At 46.7% G+C, this 16,307-nt stretch overlaps 1 protein-coding gene across 2 annotated transcripts in view; it reads right to left on the minus strand.

Annotated features, from left to right (window-relative positions):
* Positions 1-16,307, minus strand: part of HIP1R (huntingtin interacting protein 1 related) — a 315,167-nt gene that overhangs the window by 106,692 nt on the left and 192,168 nt on the right. For both annotated transcript variants that reach the window (XM_063964565.1, XM_063964563.1), the window contains exons 4-8: positions 13,508-13,564; positions 13,168-13,248; positions 13,002-13,078; positions 12,454-12,515; positions 4,952-5,092 (exon numbers count right to left, since the gene is read on the minus strand). In XM_063964565.1, the coding sequence (XP_063820635.1) occupies positions 4,952-5,092; positions 12,454-12,515; positions 13,002-13,078; positions 13,168-13,248; positions 13,508-13,564 (418 nt within the window). The remainder of the gene's footprint in view (positions 1-4,951; positions 5,093-12,453; positions 12,516-13,001; positions 13,079-13,167; positions 13,249-13,507; positions 13,565-16,307) is intronic.

The raw sequence follows: 16,307 nt of genomic DNA on the forward strand, positions 1-16,307 counted from the left end.
GTCAGATTTCCTGACTCCAGCCGTCCTGGAAACATATATTTTCCGGGTCCTGACAACGTCTAGCAACTTGGAGTCCTCCAAGTCCCTAGTAGCCGCAGGCACCACAATAGGTTTGGTTCAGGTGAACGCTGAAACCACCTTAGGGAGAAACTGAGGACGAGTCCTCAATTCCGCCCTGTCCGAATGGAAAATCAGATAAGGGCTTTTACAGGATAAAGCCACCAATTCTGACACGCGCCTGGCCCAGGCCAGAGCCAACAGCATGACCACTTTTTCTGTGAGATATTTTAACTCCACAGATTTAAGTGTGTCAAACCAATGTGACTTTTGGAACCCAAAAACCACCTGGAGATCCCAAAAGTGCCACTAAAGGCCAAAAGGAGGCTGTATATGCAGTACCCCTTTAACAAATGTCTGAACTTCAGGGACTGAAGCTAGTTCTTTTTTGGAAGAAAATTGACAGAGCCGAAATTTGAACCTTAATGGACCCCAATTTCAGGCCCATAGATACTCCCTGTTTGCAGGAAATGTAGGAATCGACCCAGTTGAATTTCCTCCGTCGAGCCTTACTGGCCTCGCACCACGCAACATATTTTCGCCAAATGCGGTGATAATGTTTTGCGGTTACATCCTTCCTGGCTTTGAACAGGATAGGGATGACTTCATCCGGAAAGCCTTTTTCCTTCAGGATCCGGCGTTCAACCGCCATGCCGTCAACGCAGCCGCGGTAAGTCTTGGAACAGACAAGGTCCTTGCTGGAGCAGGTCCCTTCTTAGAGGTAGAGGCTACGGATCCTCCGTGAGCATCTCTTGAAGTTCCGGTTACCAATTCCTTCTTGGCCAATCCGGAGCCACTAATATAGTGCTTACTCCTCTCCATCTTATCAATCTCAGTACCTTGGGTATGAGAGGCAGAGGAGGGAACCCATACACTGATTGGTACACCCACGGTGTTACCAGAGCATCTACAGCTATTGCCTGAGGGTCCCTTGACGTGGCGCAATACCTGTCAAGTTTTTCCCAACGGTTTATAATCATGTGGAAGACTTCTGGGTGAAGTCCTTACTCTCCCGGATGGAGGTCGTGCTGAGGAAAACTGCTTCCCAGTTGTCCACTCCCGGAATGAAAACTGCTGACAGTGCTATCACATAGTTTTTCGCCCCGCGAAGAATCCTTGCAGCTTCTGCCATTGCCCTCCTGCTTCTTGTGGCACCCTGTCTGTTTACGTGGGTGACTGCCGTAATGTTGTCCGACTGGATCAACACCGGCTGACCTTGAAGCAGAGGTCTTGCTAAGCTTAGAGCATTGTAAATGGCCCTTAGCTTCAGGACATTTATGTGAAGTGATGTCTCCAGGCTTGACCATAAGCCCTGGATATTCCTTCCCTGTGTGACTGCTCCCCAGCCTCGCAGGCTGGCATCCGTGGCCACCAGGACCCAGTCCCGCATGCCGAATCTGCGGCCCTCTAGAAGATGAGCCCTCTGCATCCACCACAGGAGGGATACCCTTGTCCCTGGTGACAGGGTTATCCGCTGAAGCATCTGAAGATGCGACCCGGACCATTTGTCCAGTAGGTTCCACTGGAAAGTCTTGCGTGGAATCTGCCGAATGGGATTGCTTCGTAGGAAGCCACCATTTTTACCCAGAACCCTTGTGCATTGATGCACTGAGACTTGGTTCGGTTTTAGGAGGTTCCTGACTAGCTCGGATAACTCCCTGGCTTTCTCCTCCGGGAGAAACACCTTCTTTCTGGACGGTGTCCAGGATCATCCCTAGGAACAGAGGACAAGTCGTCGGAACCAGCTGCGATTTTGGAATATTGAGAATCCAATCGTGCTGCCGCAACACTACCTGAGGTAGTGCTACACCGATCTCCAACTGTTCCCTGGATCTCACCCTTATCAGGGAATCGTCCAAGTAAAGGATAACTAAAATTCCCTTCCTTCGAAGGAATATCATCATTACGGTCATTACTTCAGTAAAGACCCGGGGTGCCGTGGACCATCCCTACGGCAGCGTCTGAACTGATAGTGACAGTTCTGTACCATAACCTGAGATACCCTTGGTGAGAAGGGTAAATTTTGACATGAAGGTAATCATCCTTGATGTCCCGAGACATCATGTAGTCCCCTTCTTCCAGGTTTGCAATCACTGCTCTGAGTGACTCAATTTTGAATTTGAACCTCTGTATGTAAGTGTTCAAAGATTTTAGATTTTAGATTTTAAAATCGGTCTCACCGAGCCGTCTGGCTTCGGTACCACAATAGTGTGGAATAATACCCCGTTCCCTGTTGCAGGAGGGGTACCTTAATTATCACCTGCTGGGAATACAGCTTGTGAATGGCTTCCAAAACTGCCTCCCTGTCAGCGGGAGACGTCGGTAAAACAGACTTTTGGAAACGGCGAGGGGAATACGTCTCGAATTCCAATTTGTACCCCTGAAATATTACCTGAAGGATCCAGGGGTCTACTTGCGAGTGAGCCCACTGCGCACTGAAATTCATTGAGAACGGGCCCCCACCGTGCCTGAACTTGTAAAGCCCTAGCGTCATACTGAGAGCTTGGCAGAGGCGGAAAAGGGTTTCTGTTCCTGGGAACTGGCTGATCTCTGCAGCCATTTTCCTCTCCCTCTGTCACGAGCAGAAAAGAGGAACCCTTTTGTCCGCTTGCCAACCAGGACTGCGCCTGATAATACGGCGTCTTATTTTGAGAGGCGACCTGGGGTACATCCCCTTTTTTTTTTTTTTTTTAAGGCAATACTTCCAAATGCCGTTTGGAATCCGCATCACCTGACCACTTTACTGGTATAATTGGACAACGCACTTATACTTGATGCCAGTCGGCAAATATTCCGCTGTGCATCATGCATATATAGAAATGCATCTTTTAATTGCTCTATAGGCAATAATATACTGTCCTTATCTAGGATATCAAATTTCCAGTCAGGGAATCCGACCACGCCCACCCAGCACTGCACATCCAGGCTGAGGCGATTGCTGGTCGCAGTATAACACCAGTATGTGTGTAAATACATTTTAGGATACCCTCCTGCTTTCTATCAGCAGGATCCCTAAGGGCGGCCATCTCCAGAGAGGGTAGAGCCCGTGTTCTTACAAGCGTGTGAGCGCCTTATCCCCCCTAGGGGGTGTTTCCCAACGCACCCTAACCTCTGGCGGGAAAAGGTATACTGCCAATAACTTTTTAGAAATTATCAATTGTTATCGGGGGGAAACCAACGCATCATCACACACCTCATTTTATTTCTCAGATTCAGGAAAACTACAGGAAGTTTTTCCTCACCAAACATAATACCCCTTTTTTTTGGTGGTATTTATATTATCAGAAGAGTGTAAACTTTTTCCATTGCCTCAATCATGCAATGTGTGGCCCTATTGGAAATCACGGTTGTCTCTTCACCGTAGACACAGGAGTCAGTATCCGTGTCGGCGTCTGTATCTGAGGTAACGGGCGCTTTAGAGCCCCTGTACGAGACGTCTGGACATGCACAAGTTGAGTAGCCGGCTGTCTCATGTCAACCACTGTCTTTTATACAAAGCTGACACGGTCACGCAATTTCAACAGTACATCCACTCAGGTGTCGACCCCCCAGGGGGTGACAACACTATTACAGACACTCTACTCCGTCTCCTCATCATTTTCCTCCTCATACATGTCGACACAAACGTACCGACACACAGCACACACACAGGGAATGCTCTGATAGAGGACAGGACCCCACTAGCCCTTTGGGGAGACAGAGGGAGAGTTTGCCAGCACACACCAGAGCGCTATATATATACAGGGATAACCTTATATAAGTGTTTTTCCCTTTATAGCTGCTGTATTGTTTATACTGCGCCTAATTTGTGCCCCCCTCTCTTTTTTAACCCCTTTCTGTAGTGTAGTGACTGCAGGGGAGAGCCAGGGAGGTTCCCTCCAACTGAGCTGTGAGGGAAAATGGCGCCAGTGTGCTGAGGAGATAGGCTCCGCCCCTTTCTCGGCGTCCTTATCATCCGTTTTCTTGTATGTTTTGGCAGGGGTTAAATGCATCCATATAGCCCAGGAGTTATATGTGATGCATTTATTTTAGCCATAAAAGGTTTTCTATCGATTTATTGCGTCTCAGGGCGCTGCCCCCCCAGCGCCCTGCACCCTCAGTGACCGGAGTGTGAAGTGTGCTGAGAGCAATGGCGCACAGCTGCGGTGCTGTGCGCCTACCTTTATCTGAAGACAGGAAAGTCTTCTGCCGCCGATTTTTCCGGACCTCTTCGCTCTTCTGGCTCTGTAAGGGGGCCGGCGGCGCGGCTCCGGTGACCCATCCAGGCTGAACCTGTGATCGTCCCTCTGGAGCTAATGTCCAGTAGCCTAAGAAGCCCAATCCACTCTGCACGCAGGTGAGTTCGCTTCTTCTCCCCTTAGTCCCTCGATGCAGTGAGCCTGTTGCCAGCAGGTCTCACTGAAAATAATAAACCTAAACTAAAACTTTCACAAAGAGCTCAGGAGAGCCCCTAGTGTGCACCCTTCTCGTCGGGCACAGAAAATCTAACTGAGGCTTGGAGGAGGGTCATAGGGGGAGGAGCCAGTGCACACCAGGTGATCCTAAAGCTTTCTTTAGATGTGCCCTGTCTCCTGCGGAGCCGCTATTCCCCATGGTCCTTACGGAGTTCCCAGCATCCACTAGGACGTCAGAGAAAACAGTATTAATGGGGCAATAGATGACCTCCAGTGCCGAGATATGGTAACACAGGGAATGAGAAAATAATGTAGAATTTAAGAGCAACAACAACAAAAAACAAACAAACTAGGAGTAAACAGGATCTCTTAAAGGAGCAATAAGAAAACGTACATCCCACAGAAATTCTGCTAGAAGTGCACAATTAGCAGTTTCCAAAACCTCAGCAAGCTTGTGAACAACATGAAGACAGATTGTAGCAGACCACATATATACTTACATGAATGTAGTTTAAACATCAACTTGACGGTGTAGTGATACAGATGACTGCAGTCCTGAATCACCTGAATGAGAGGTGCCAGCTTACACTGTCCTGCTGACATCTGAGATACCGCAATGGCACTGTTCAGCTGTCTAGAAACTAATCATTAGAACCTCCGTTACTTCATAGTGCTATACAGGTTGAGTATCCCATATCCAAATATTCCGAAATACGGAATATTCCGAAATACGGAATATTCCGAAATACGGACTTTTTTCAGTGAGACTGAGATAGTGAAACCTTTGTTTTCTGATGGCTCAATGTACACAAACTTTGTTTAACACTCAAAGTTATTAAAAATATTGTATTAAATGACCTTCAGGCTGTGTGTATAAGGTGTATATGAAACATAAATGAATTGTGTGAATGTACACACACTTTGTTTAATGCACAAAGTTATAAAAAAATATGGTCTAAAATGACCTTTAGGCTGTGTGTATAGGGTGTATATGTGACATAAATGCATTTTGTGATTAGATTTAGGTGCCATCACCATAATATCTCATTATGGTATGCAATTATTCCAAAATACAGAAAAATCCCATATCCAAAATACCTCTGGTCCCAAGCATTTTGGATAAGGGATACTCAACCTGTACAAGCATGTGCAAAAACAACAAAACTCCAATTACCCATCCATGTCTGCAAGGTCTCTAATTTATTATGCAGAAGATGCTTTTGGCATTGTTTCAGTACAAAACACAACTTAAAAGGTAACAAACATAAATTAATGTATATATGAGTAACATTTTCAAATAAATTTTATAGACCTGAGCAGTTTATTAATGAAAATAAGGCATACGCCAGATGTTATCAGTGGAATCTGGTTAAACCCCTATTTACCCACAAAAACCTGCATGTATTTGTAGCATATTATACCATAACTTAAATAAGAATTTACTTACCGATAATTCTATTTCTCATAGTCCGTAGTGGATGCTGGGGACTCCGAAAGGACCATGGGGAATAGCGGCTCCGCAGGAGACTGGGCACAAAAGTAAAAGCTTTAAGACTACCTGGTGTGCACTGGCTCCTCCCCCTATGACCCTCCTCCAAGCCTCAGTTAGGATACTGTGCCCGGACGAGCGTACACAATAAGGAAGGATTTTGAATCCCGGGTAAGACTCATACCAGCCACACCAATCACACCGTACAACTTGTGATCTGAACCCAGTTAACAGCATGATAACAGAGGAGCCTCTGAAAAGATGGCTCACAACAATAATAACCCGATTTTTTGTAACAATAACTATGTACAAGTATTGCAGACAATCCGCACTTGGGATGGGCGCCCAGCATCCACTACGGACTATGAGAAATAGAATTATCGGTAAGTAAATTCTTATTTTCTCGGACGTCCTAGTGGATGCTGGGGACTCCGAAAGGACCATGGGGATTATACCAAAGCTCCCAAACGGGCGGGAGAGTGCGGATGACTCTGCAGCACCGAATGAGAGAACTCCAGGTCCTCCTCAGCCAGGGTATCAAATTTGTAGAATTTAGCAAACGTGTTTGCCCCTGACCAAGTAGCTGCTCGGCAAAGTTGTAAAGCCGAGACCCCTCGGGCAGCCGCCCAAGATGAGCCCACTTTCCGTGTGGAATGGGCTTTTACAGATTTTGGCTGTGGCAGGCCTGCCACAGAATGTGCAAGCTGAATTGTACTACAAATCCAACTAGCAATAGTCTGCTTAGAAGCAGGAGCACCCAGCTTGTTGGGTGCATACAGGATAAACAGCGAGTCAGATTTTCTGACTCCAGCCGTCCTGGAAACATATTTTCAGGGCCGTGACTACGTCCAGCAACTTGGAATCCTCCAAGTCCCTAGTAGCCGCAGGCACCACAATAGGCTGGTTTAAGTAAAATGCTGAAACCACCTTAGGGAGAAATTGAGGACGAGTCCTCAATTCTGCCCTGTCCGTATGAAAAATTAGGTAAGGGCTTTTATAGGATAAAGCCGACAATTCTGAGACACGCCTGGCTGAGGCCAGGGCTAACAGCATTACCACTAATCATGTGAGATATTTTAAGTCCACAGTGGTGAGTGGTTCAAACCAATGTGATTTTAGGAACCCCAAAACTACATTGAGATCCCAAGGTGCCACTGGAGGCACAAAAGGAGGCTGTATATGCAGTACCCCCTTGACAAACGTCTGAACTTCAGGAACTGAAGCTAGTTCTTTTTGGAAGAATATTGACAGGGCCGAAATTTGAACCTTAATGGACCCTAATTTTAGGCCCATAGACAGTCCTGTTTGCAGGAAATGCAGGAAACGACCCAGTTGAAATTCCTCTGTAGGGGCCTTCCTGGCCTCACACCACGCAACATATTTACGCCAAATACGGTGATAATGTTGCACAGTTACATCCTTCCTGGCTTTGATCAGGGTAGGGATGACTTCATCCGGAATGCCTTTTTCCTTCAGGATCCGGCGTTCAACCGCCATGCCGTCAAACGCAGCCGCGGTAAGTCTTGGAACAGACATGGTCCCTGCTGGAGCAGGTCCTTTCTTAGAGGTAGAGGCCACGGGTCTTCCGTGAGCATCTCTTGAAGTTCTGGGTACCAAGTCCTTCTTGGCCAATCCGGAGCCACGAGTATAGTCCTTACTCCTCTCCTTCTTATGATTCTCAGTACCTTGGGTATGAGAGGCAGAGGAGGGAACACATACACTGACTGGTACACCCACGGTGTTACCAGAGCGTCCACAGCTATTGCCTGAGGGTCCCTTGACCTGGCGCAATATCTGTCCAGTTTTTTGTTGAGGCGGGACGCCATCATGTCCACCTTTGGTTTTTCCCAACGGTTCACAATCATGTGGAAGACTTCTGGGTGAAGTCCCCACTCCCCCGGGTGGAGATCGTGTCTTCTGAGGAAGTCTGCTTCCCAGTTGTCCACTCCCGGAATGAACACTGCTGACAGTGCTATCACATGATTTTCCGCCCAGCGAAGAATCCTTGCAACTTCCGTCATTGCCCTCCTGCTTCTTGTGCCGCCCTGTCTGTTTACGTGGGCGACTGCCGTGATGTTGTCCGACTGGATCAGCACCGGCTGACCCTGAAGCAGAGGCCTTGCCTGACTTAGGGCATTGTAAATGGCCCTTAGTTCCAGGATATTTATGTGAAGTGACGTTTCCATGCTTGACCACAAGCCCTGGAAATTTCTTCCCTGTGTGACTGCTCCCCAGCCTCTCAGGCTGGCATCCGTGGTCACCAGGACCCAGTCCTGAATGCCGAATCTGCGGCCCTCTAGAAGATGAGCACTCTGCAACCACCACAGGAGAGACATCCTTGTCCTTGGAGACAGGGTTATCCGCTGATGCATTTGAAGATGCGATCCGGACCATTTGTCCAGCAGATCCCACTGAAAAGTTCTTGCGTGGAATCTGCCGAATGGAATCGCTTCGTAAGAAGCCACCATTTTTCCCAGGACCCTTGTGCATTGATGCACTGACACTTGGCCTGGTTTTAGGAGGTTCCTGACTAGGTCGGATAACTCCCTGGCTTTCTCCTCCGGGAGAAACACCTTTTTCTGTACTGTGTCCAGAATCATCCCTAGGAACAGCAGACGTGTCGTCGGAATCAGCTGCGATTTTGGAATATTTAGAATCCATCCGTGCTGTCGTAGTACTACTTGAGATAGTGCTACTCCGACCTCTAACTGTTCTCTGGACCTTGCCCTTATCAGGAGATCGTCCAAGTAAGGGATAATTAAGACGCCTTTTCTTCGAAGAAGAATTATCATTTCGGCCATTACCTTGGTAAAGACCCGGGGTGCCGTGGACAATTCAAACGGCAGCGTCTGAAACTGATAGTGACAGTTCTGTACCACAAACCTGAGGTACCCTTGGTGAGAAGGGCAAATTGGGACATGGAGGTAAGCATCCTTGATGTCCAGAGACACCATATAGTCCCCTTCTTCCAGGTTCGCTATCACTGCTCTGAGTGATTCCATCTTGAATTTGAACCTTTGTATGTAAGTGTTCAAGGATTTCAGATTTAAAATAGGTCTCACCGAGCCATCCGGCTTCGGTACCACAAACAGCGTGGAATAATACCCCTTTCCCTGTTGTAGGAGGGGTACCTTGATTATCACCTGCTGGGAATACAGCTTGTGAATGGCTTCCAATACCGCCTCCCTGTCGGGGGGAGACGTTGGTAAAGCAGACTTCAGGAACCGGCGAGGGGGAGACGTCTCGAATTCCAATTTGTACCCCTGAGATACTACCTGCAGGATCCAGGGGTCCACTTGCGAGTGAGCCCACTGCGCGCTGAAATTCTTTAGACGGGCCCCCACCGTGCCTGAGTCCGCTTGTAAGGCCCCAGCGTCATGCTGAGGACTTGGCAGAAGCGGGGGAGGGCTTCTGTTCCTGGGAAGAGGCTGTCTGCTGCAGTCTTTTTCCCCTTCCTCTGCCCCGGGGCAGATACGAGTGGCCTTTTGCCCGCTTGCCCTTATGGGGACGAAAGGACTGAGCCTGAAAAGACGGTGTCTTTTTCTGCTGAGAGGTGAACTGGGGTAAAGGTGGATTTCCCAGCCGTTGCCGTGGCCACCAGGTCCGATAGACCGACCCCAAATAACTCCTCCCCTTTATACGGCAATACTTCCATATGCCGTTTGGAATCCGCATCACCTGACCACTGTCGCGTCCATAACCCTCTTCTGGCAGAAATGGACAGCGCACTTACTCTTGATGCCAGAGTGCAAATATCCCTCTGTGCATCTCTCATATATAGAAATGCATCCTTTAAATGCTCTATAGTCAATAATATATTGTCCCTGTCCAGGGTATCAATATTTTCAGTCAGGGAATCCGACCAAGCCACCCCAGCACTGCACATCCAGGCTGAGGCGATTGCTGGTCGCAGTATAATACCAGTATGTGTGTATATACTTTTTAGGATATTTTCCAGCTTCCTATCAGCTGGTTCCTTGAGGGCGGCCGTATCAGGAGACGGTAACGCCACTTGTTTTGATAAGCGTGTGAGCGCCTTATCTACCCTAGGGGGTGTTTCCCAACGCGCCCTAACCTCTGGCGGGAAAGGGTATAATGCCAATAATTTTTTAGAAATTAGCAGTTTTTTATCGGGGGAAACCCACGCTTCATCACACACCTCATTTAATTCATCTGATTCAGGAAAAACTACGGGTAGTTTTTTCACACCCCACATAATACCCTTTTTTGTGGTACTTGTAGTATCAGAAATGTTCAAAACCTCCTTCATTGCCGTGATCATGTAACGTGTGGCCCTACTGGAAAATACGTTTGTTTCCTCACCGTCGACACTGGAGTCCGTGTCTGGGTCTGTGTCGACCACCTGAGGTAACGGGCGCTTTAGAGCCCCTGACGGTGTTTGAGACGCCTGTACAGGTATTAACTGATTTGCCGGCTGTCTCATGTCGTCAAAAGTCTTTTGTAAAGTGCTGACACTATCACGTAATTCCTTCCATAAGACCATCCAGTCAGGTGTCGACTCCCTAGGGGGTGACATCACTAATACAGGCAATTGCTCCGCCTCCATACCATTTTCCTCCTCATACATGTCGACACAACGTACCGACACACAGCACACACACAGGGAATGCTCTGATAGAGGACAGGACCCCACTAGCCCTTTGGGGAGACAGAGGGAGAGTTTGCCAGCACACACCAGAGCGCTATATATATATATACAGGGATAACCTTATATAAGTGTTTTTCCCTTATATAGCTGCTGTATAGATTTATCTGCCAAATTAGTGCCCCCCCTCTCTTGTTTTACCCTGTTTCTGTAGTGCAGGACTGCAGGGGAGAGTCAGGGAGCTTCCCTCCAACGGAGCTGTGAGGAAAAATGGCGCCAGTGTGCTGATGAGATAGGCTCCGCCCCCTTCTCGGCGGCCGTTCTCCCGCTTTTTTATGGAAAAACAGGCATGAGTTAAATGCATCCATATAGCCCAGGAGCTATATGTGATGCATTTTTTTGCCCCCTAAGGTGTTTATATTGCGTCTCAGGGCGCCCCCACCCAGCGCCCTGCACCCTCAGTGACCGGAGTGTGAAGTGTGCTGAGAGCAATGGCGCACAGCTGCGGTGCTGTGCGCTACCTTATTGAAGACAGGACGTCTTCTGCCGCCGATTTTTCCGGACCTCTTCTGCTCTTCTGGCTCTGTGAGGGGGACGGCGGCGCGGCTCTGGGACCCATCCATGGCTGGGCCTGTGATCGTCCCTCTGGAGCTAATGTCCAGTAGCCTAAGAAGCCCAATCCACTCTGCACGCAGGTGAGTTCGCTTCTTCTCCCCTTAGTCCCTCGATGCAGTGAGCCTGTTGCCAGCAGGTCTCACTGAAAATAAAAAACCTAAAACTAAACTTTTTTCTAAGCAGCTCAGGAGAGCCACCTAGACTGCACCCTTCTCGTTCGGGCACAAAAATCTAACTGAGGCTTGGAGGAGGGTCATAGGGGGAGGAGCCAGTGCACACCAGGTAGTCTTAAAGCTTTTACTTTTGTGCCCAGTCTCCTGCGGAGCCGCTATTCCCCGTGGTCCTTTCGGAGTCCCCAGCATCCACTAGGACGTCAGAGAAATTAACAAAAGTTTCACAGGGTATAACAGCAGTTAAACAAATTACAAAAACAAACAAAACATTATAGTTAGACTTACCATACTATCCTTTGAAACCGGGACACTCCTGAATAGATTGTAAGCTTGCGAGCGGGGCCTTCCTACCTCTATGTCTGTCTGTTATTACCCAGTTTTGTTTTATAACTGTTGTTCTAATTGTAAAGCACAACGGAATATGCTGAGCTATATAAGAAACGGTAAATAAATAAATTACACAGGCTTATTGGCTGGCTTCAAGCCTGTATTTCACCTGCTTTTAATCAGCCACAGAACCTGTGCAATTCATGTGTGGCCCGGTTTAAAGGGATATTATGGTAAGCCTACTCATATCTTTCTGCGATGGTACAGACAGATACAGAAATCGTTCAGATCAATTCTTGGTTTCTGTTCTACTGCACAATTTGTTTTTGAGTGCAGTACAGGCAGTAATCACAGTAACACTCTCAGAAATGGGAGCTTCTGACAACTTAACCGCATTACATTTCATGATTGTTAAGATTTGCTGCCCGTTACATACATACATACATACATACATATATATATATCTCTCTCGATATATCTATCTATATCTATATATACACACACATTATTCTATATCCCTTGAGTATCATATTGTGAAAGTCATTTTACTTTGGCAATTGTGACCTGTCAATGAAAGAAAACTAAAAAAATCTCAGCAAAATAAATAAAAAAACAAATATAGTAGGAAAAAAAACATATTAACCGACTTAGTAATAGCTGTATTTTATCCCAAAGTATGCTATTCTAAATAGAATTAAAGTCTGCCCAATAAGTAAAACATGGGAAGGATGTGGTCACTACAAGTCACCTACACCAGCAGCCTGACCCTCAATTTGCAGATACTTTACTTACCGGCCTCAGCAAGTTTTAGTTCACAGTCCATATAATCAAACATTTCCACTGTCAGCTGGAATCTAAGAGGAAAAGAATTGATCAATGAGGCAAATAACAGCATGCACTCCTCACTGACACCCTCACTGGAGCCAGCCACACATGCTATAATTCAATTTCATATGGTTTCATGTGTGGGCATCAAGCATGACTCACTGCTAATTTTAAGACTCTGCAAACTCCAAATTTCTTTCATGGCACCTTAAATCATAATTTTGCATATAGTATGAAATTAATCATTGAACCAAGTCACTGCTATTGTACAAGGTAAACTTCTATAGCATTAAAAATCCTTAGTTTGCCAGCCAGAAATTGTGGTGTATGAAGTCACTAAAAATAAATGAACCAAATGACACTAATTTTGTTACGCGTGTACATTTTGGTGACTGATCTGTCACAGACGAATGGTACGTGTGCCTAACTTGACAGTAATATCTTTATAACACATTAAAAAATACACAACAATAAGAGTGAATGAGTTCAGTATAAGACAGACAATTGTAACATACGTCGTGTTTACATCTGTACCGGCTGCTTTTTCAAGAATGTCGTCCGTTACTTCCAGGTTTGGCGGAAATTCAGGATGCTTAAAAATAAAAAATACATTTTTATTTTTTAAACCAGATTAGACTACAAGAAATAAAATACACCACCAATGAAACCATTTATTTATACCTTTGCGTGGAAGCTTATCTTATTGAGCAACAGTTTTGTATAAATAGTCACAAGCTGTCCGTATCGATCATGCATATGTCCCTAGTGGAAACAGGTTAAAAAATATAAAACAAGTTATAGAACAAATGTTACAAGTTATTAATTATAAGTTGCAATAATCAACATGAAGGAATAAAAAGTTACAATAAGAATAAATACATGTATTAATTGTAAGTTTACATGAAAGTACAAATGTTTTGAGAAAGCAAGAGGTTTGATAAACTACCAACAGCGCACAGTATGACTTTCTATGTGATAACAATAAAAAATAAATGACTCATAGCAAATGGCTGGCACTTACCCACAAGTCTCCAATCTCTCGAATATTGCTACGGTATCGTTTACAATCTGACAGTACCTACATTTGAAAACATCTCATGTTAGAAAAAATAAGAATTTACTTACCGATAATTCTATTTCTCGGAGTCCGTAGTGGATGCTGGGGTTCCTGAAAGGACCATGGGGAATAGCGGCTCCGCAGGAGACAGGGCACAAAAAGTAAAGCTTTTCCAGATCAGGTGGTGTGCACTGGCTCCTCCCCCTATGACCCTCCTCCAGACTCCAGTTAGGTACTGTGCCCGGACGAGCGTACACAATAAGGGAGGATTTTGAATCCCGGGTAAGGCTCATACCAGCCACACCAATCACACCGTACAACTTGTGATCTAAACCCAGTTAACAGTATGATAACAGAAGAGCCTCTGAAAGATGGCTCCCTAAACAATAACCCGAATTAGTTAACAATAACTATGTACAAGTATTGCAGATAATCCGCACTTGGGATGGGCGCCCAGCATCCACTACGGACTCTGAGAAATAGAATTATCGGTAAGTAAATTCTTATTTTCTCTATCGTCCTAGTGGATGCTGGGGTTCCTGAAAGGACCATGGGGATTATACCAAAGCTCCCAAACGGGCGGGAGAGTGCGGATGACTCTGCAGCACCGAATGAGAGAACTCCAGGTCCTCCTTTGCCAGGGTATCAAATTTGTAGAATTTTACAAACGTGTTCTCCCCTGACCACGTAGCTGCTCGGCAGAGTTGTAATGCCGAGACCCCTCGGGCAGCCGCCCAAGATGAGCCCACCTTCCTTGTGGAATGGGCCTTAACAGATTTAGGCTGTGGCAGGCCTGCCACAGAATGTGCAAGTTGAATTGTGTTACAAATCCAACGAGCAATCGACTGCTTAGAAGCAGGCGCACCCAACTTGTTGGGTGCATACAGTATAAACAGCGAGTCAGATTTTCTGACTCCAGCCGTCCTTGAAATGTATATTTTTAAAGCTCTGACAACGTCCAACAACTTGGAGTCCTCCAAGTCGCTTGTAGCCGCAGGCACTACAATAGGCTGGTTCAGGTGAAACGCTGATACCACCTTAGGGAGAAAATGCGGACGCGTCCGCAGCTCTGCCCTATCCGAATGGAAAATTAAATAAGGGCTTTTATAAGATAAAGCCGCCAGTTCAGATACTCTCCTGGCGGACGCCAGGGCCAGTAACATAGTCACTTTCCATGTGAGATATTTCAAATCCACATTTTTTAGTGGTTCAAACCAATGGGATTTGAGGAAATCTAAAACTACATTTAGATCCCACGGTGCCACCGGAGGCACCACAGGAGGCTGTATATGCAGTACTCCTTTGACAAAAGTCTGGACCTCAGGAACTGAGGCCAATTCTTTTTGGAAGAATATTGACAGGGCCGAAATTTGAACCTTAATAGATCCCAATTTGAGACCCATAGACAATCCTGATTGCAGGAAATGTAGGAAACGACCCAGTTGAAATTCCTCCGTCGGAGCACTCCGATCCTCGCACCACGCAACATATTTTCGCCAAATGCGGTGATAATGCTTCGCGGTGACTTCCTTTCTTGCCTTAATCAAGGTAGGAATGACTTCTTCTGGAATGCCTTTTCCTTTTAGGATCTGGCGTTCAACCGCCATGCCGTCAAACGCAGCCGCGGTAAGTCTTGGAATAGACACGGTCCCTGCTGAAGCAGGTCCTGTCTTAGAGGTAGAGGCCACGGATCGTCCGTGACCATCTCTTGAAGTTCCGGGTACCAAGACCTTCTTGGCCAATCCGGAGCCACTAGTATCGTTCTTACTCCGCTTTGCCGTATGATTCTCAATACCTTTGGTAAGAGAGGCAGAGGAGGAAACACATACACCGACTGGTACACCCAAGGTGTTACCAGCGCGTCCACAGCTATTGCCTGCGGATCTCTTGACCTGGCGCAATACCTGTCCAGTTTTTTGTTGAGGCGAGACGCCATCATGTCCACCATTGGTCTTTCCCAACGGTTTATTAGCATGTGGAAAACTTCTGGATGAAGTCCCCACTCTCCCGGGTGAAGATCGTGTCTGCTGAGGAAGTCTGCTTCCCAGTTGTCCACTCCCGGGATGAACACTGCTGACAGTGCTATCACGTGATTCTCCGCCCAGCGAAGGATCCTGGCAGCTTCTGCCATTGCACTCCTGCTTCTTGTGCCGCCCTGTCTGTTTACATGGGCGACTGCCGTGATGTTGTCCGACTGGATCAACACCGGTCTTCCTTGAAGCAGAGGTTCCGCCTGGCTTAGAGCATTGTAGATTGCTCTTAGTTCCAGAATGTTTATGTGAAGAGACTTTTCCAGGCTCGACCACACTCCCTGGAAGTTTCTTCCTTGTGTGACTGCTCCCCAGCCTCTCAGGCTGGCGTCCGTGGTCACCAGGATCCAATCCTGTATGCCGAATCTGCGGCCTTCCAATAGATGAGCCCTCTGCAACCACCACAGAAGAGATACCCTTGTCCTTGGAGACGGGGTTATCCGCAGGTGCATCTGAAGATGCGTGCATTGATGTACAGACACCTTTCCTGGTTTTAGGAGATTCCTGACCAGGTCGGATAACTCCTTGGCTTTTTCCTCGGGAAGAAAAACCTTTTTCTGAACCGTGTCCAGAATCATCCCTAGGAACAGCAGACGAGTTGTCGGCATTAATTTGGATTTTGGAATATTCAGAATCCATCCGTGCTGCTTTAGCACCTCTTGAGATATTGCTAATCCCATCTCTAGCTGTTCTCTGGACCTTGCCCTTATTAGGAGATCGTCCAAGTATGGGAT

The sequence above is a fragment of the Pseudophryne corroboree genome, chromosome 1, assembly GCF_028390025.1.
Source record: "Pseudophryne corroboree isolate aPseCor3 chromosome 1, aPseCor3.hap2, whole genome shotgun sequence".
Taxonomy (NCBI): Eukaryota; Metazoa; Chordata; class Amphibia; order Anura; family Myobatrachidae; genus Pseudophryne; species Pseudophryne corroboree.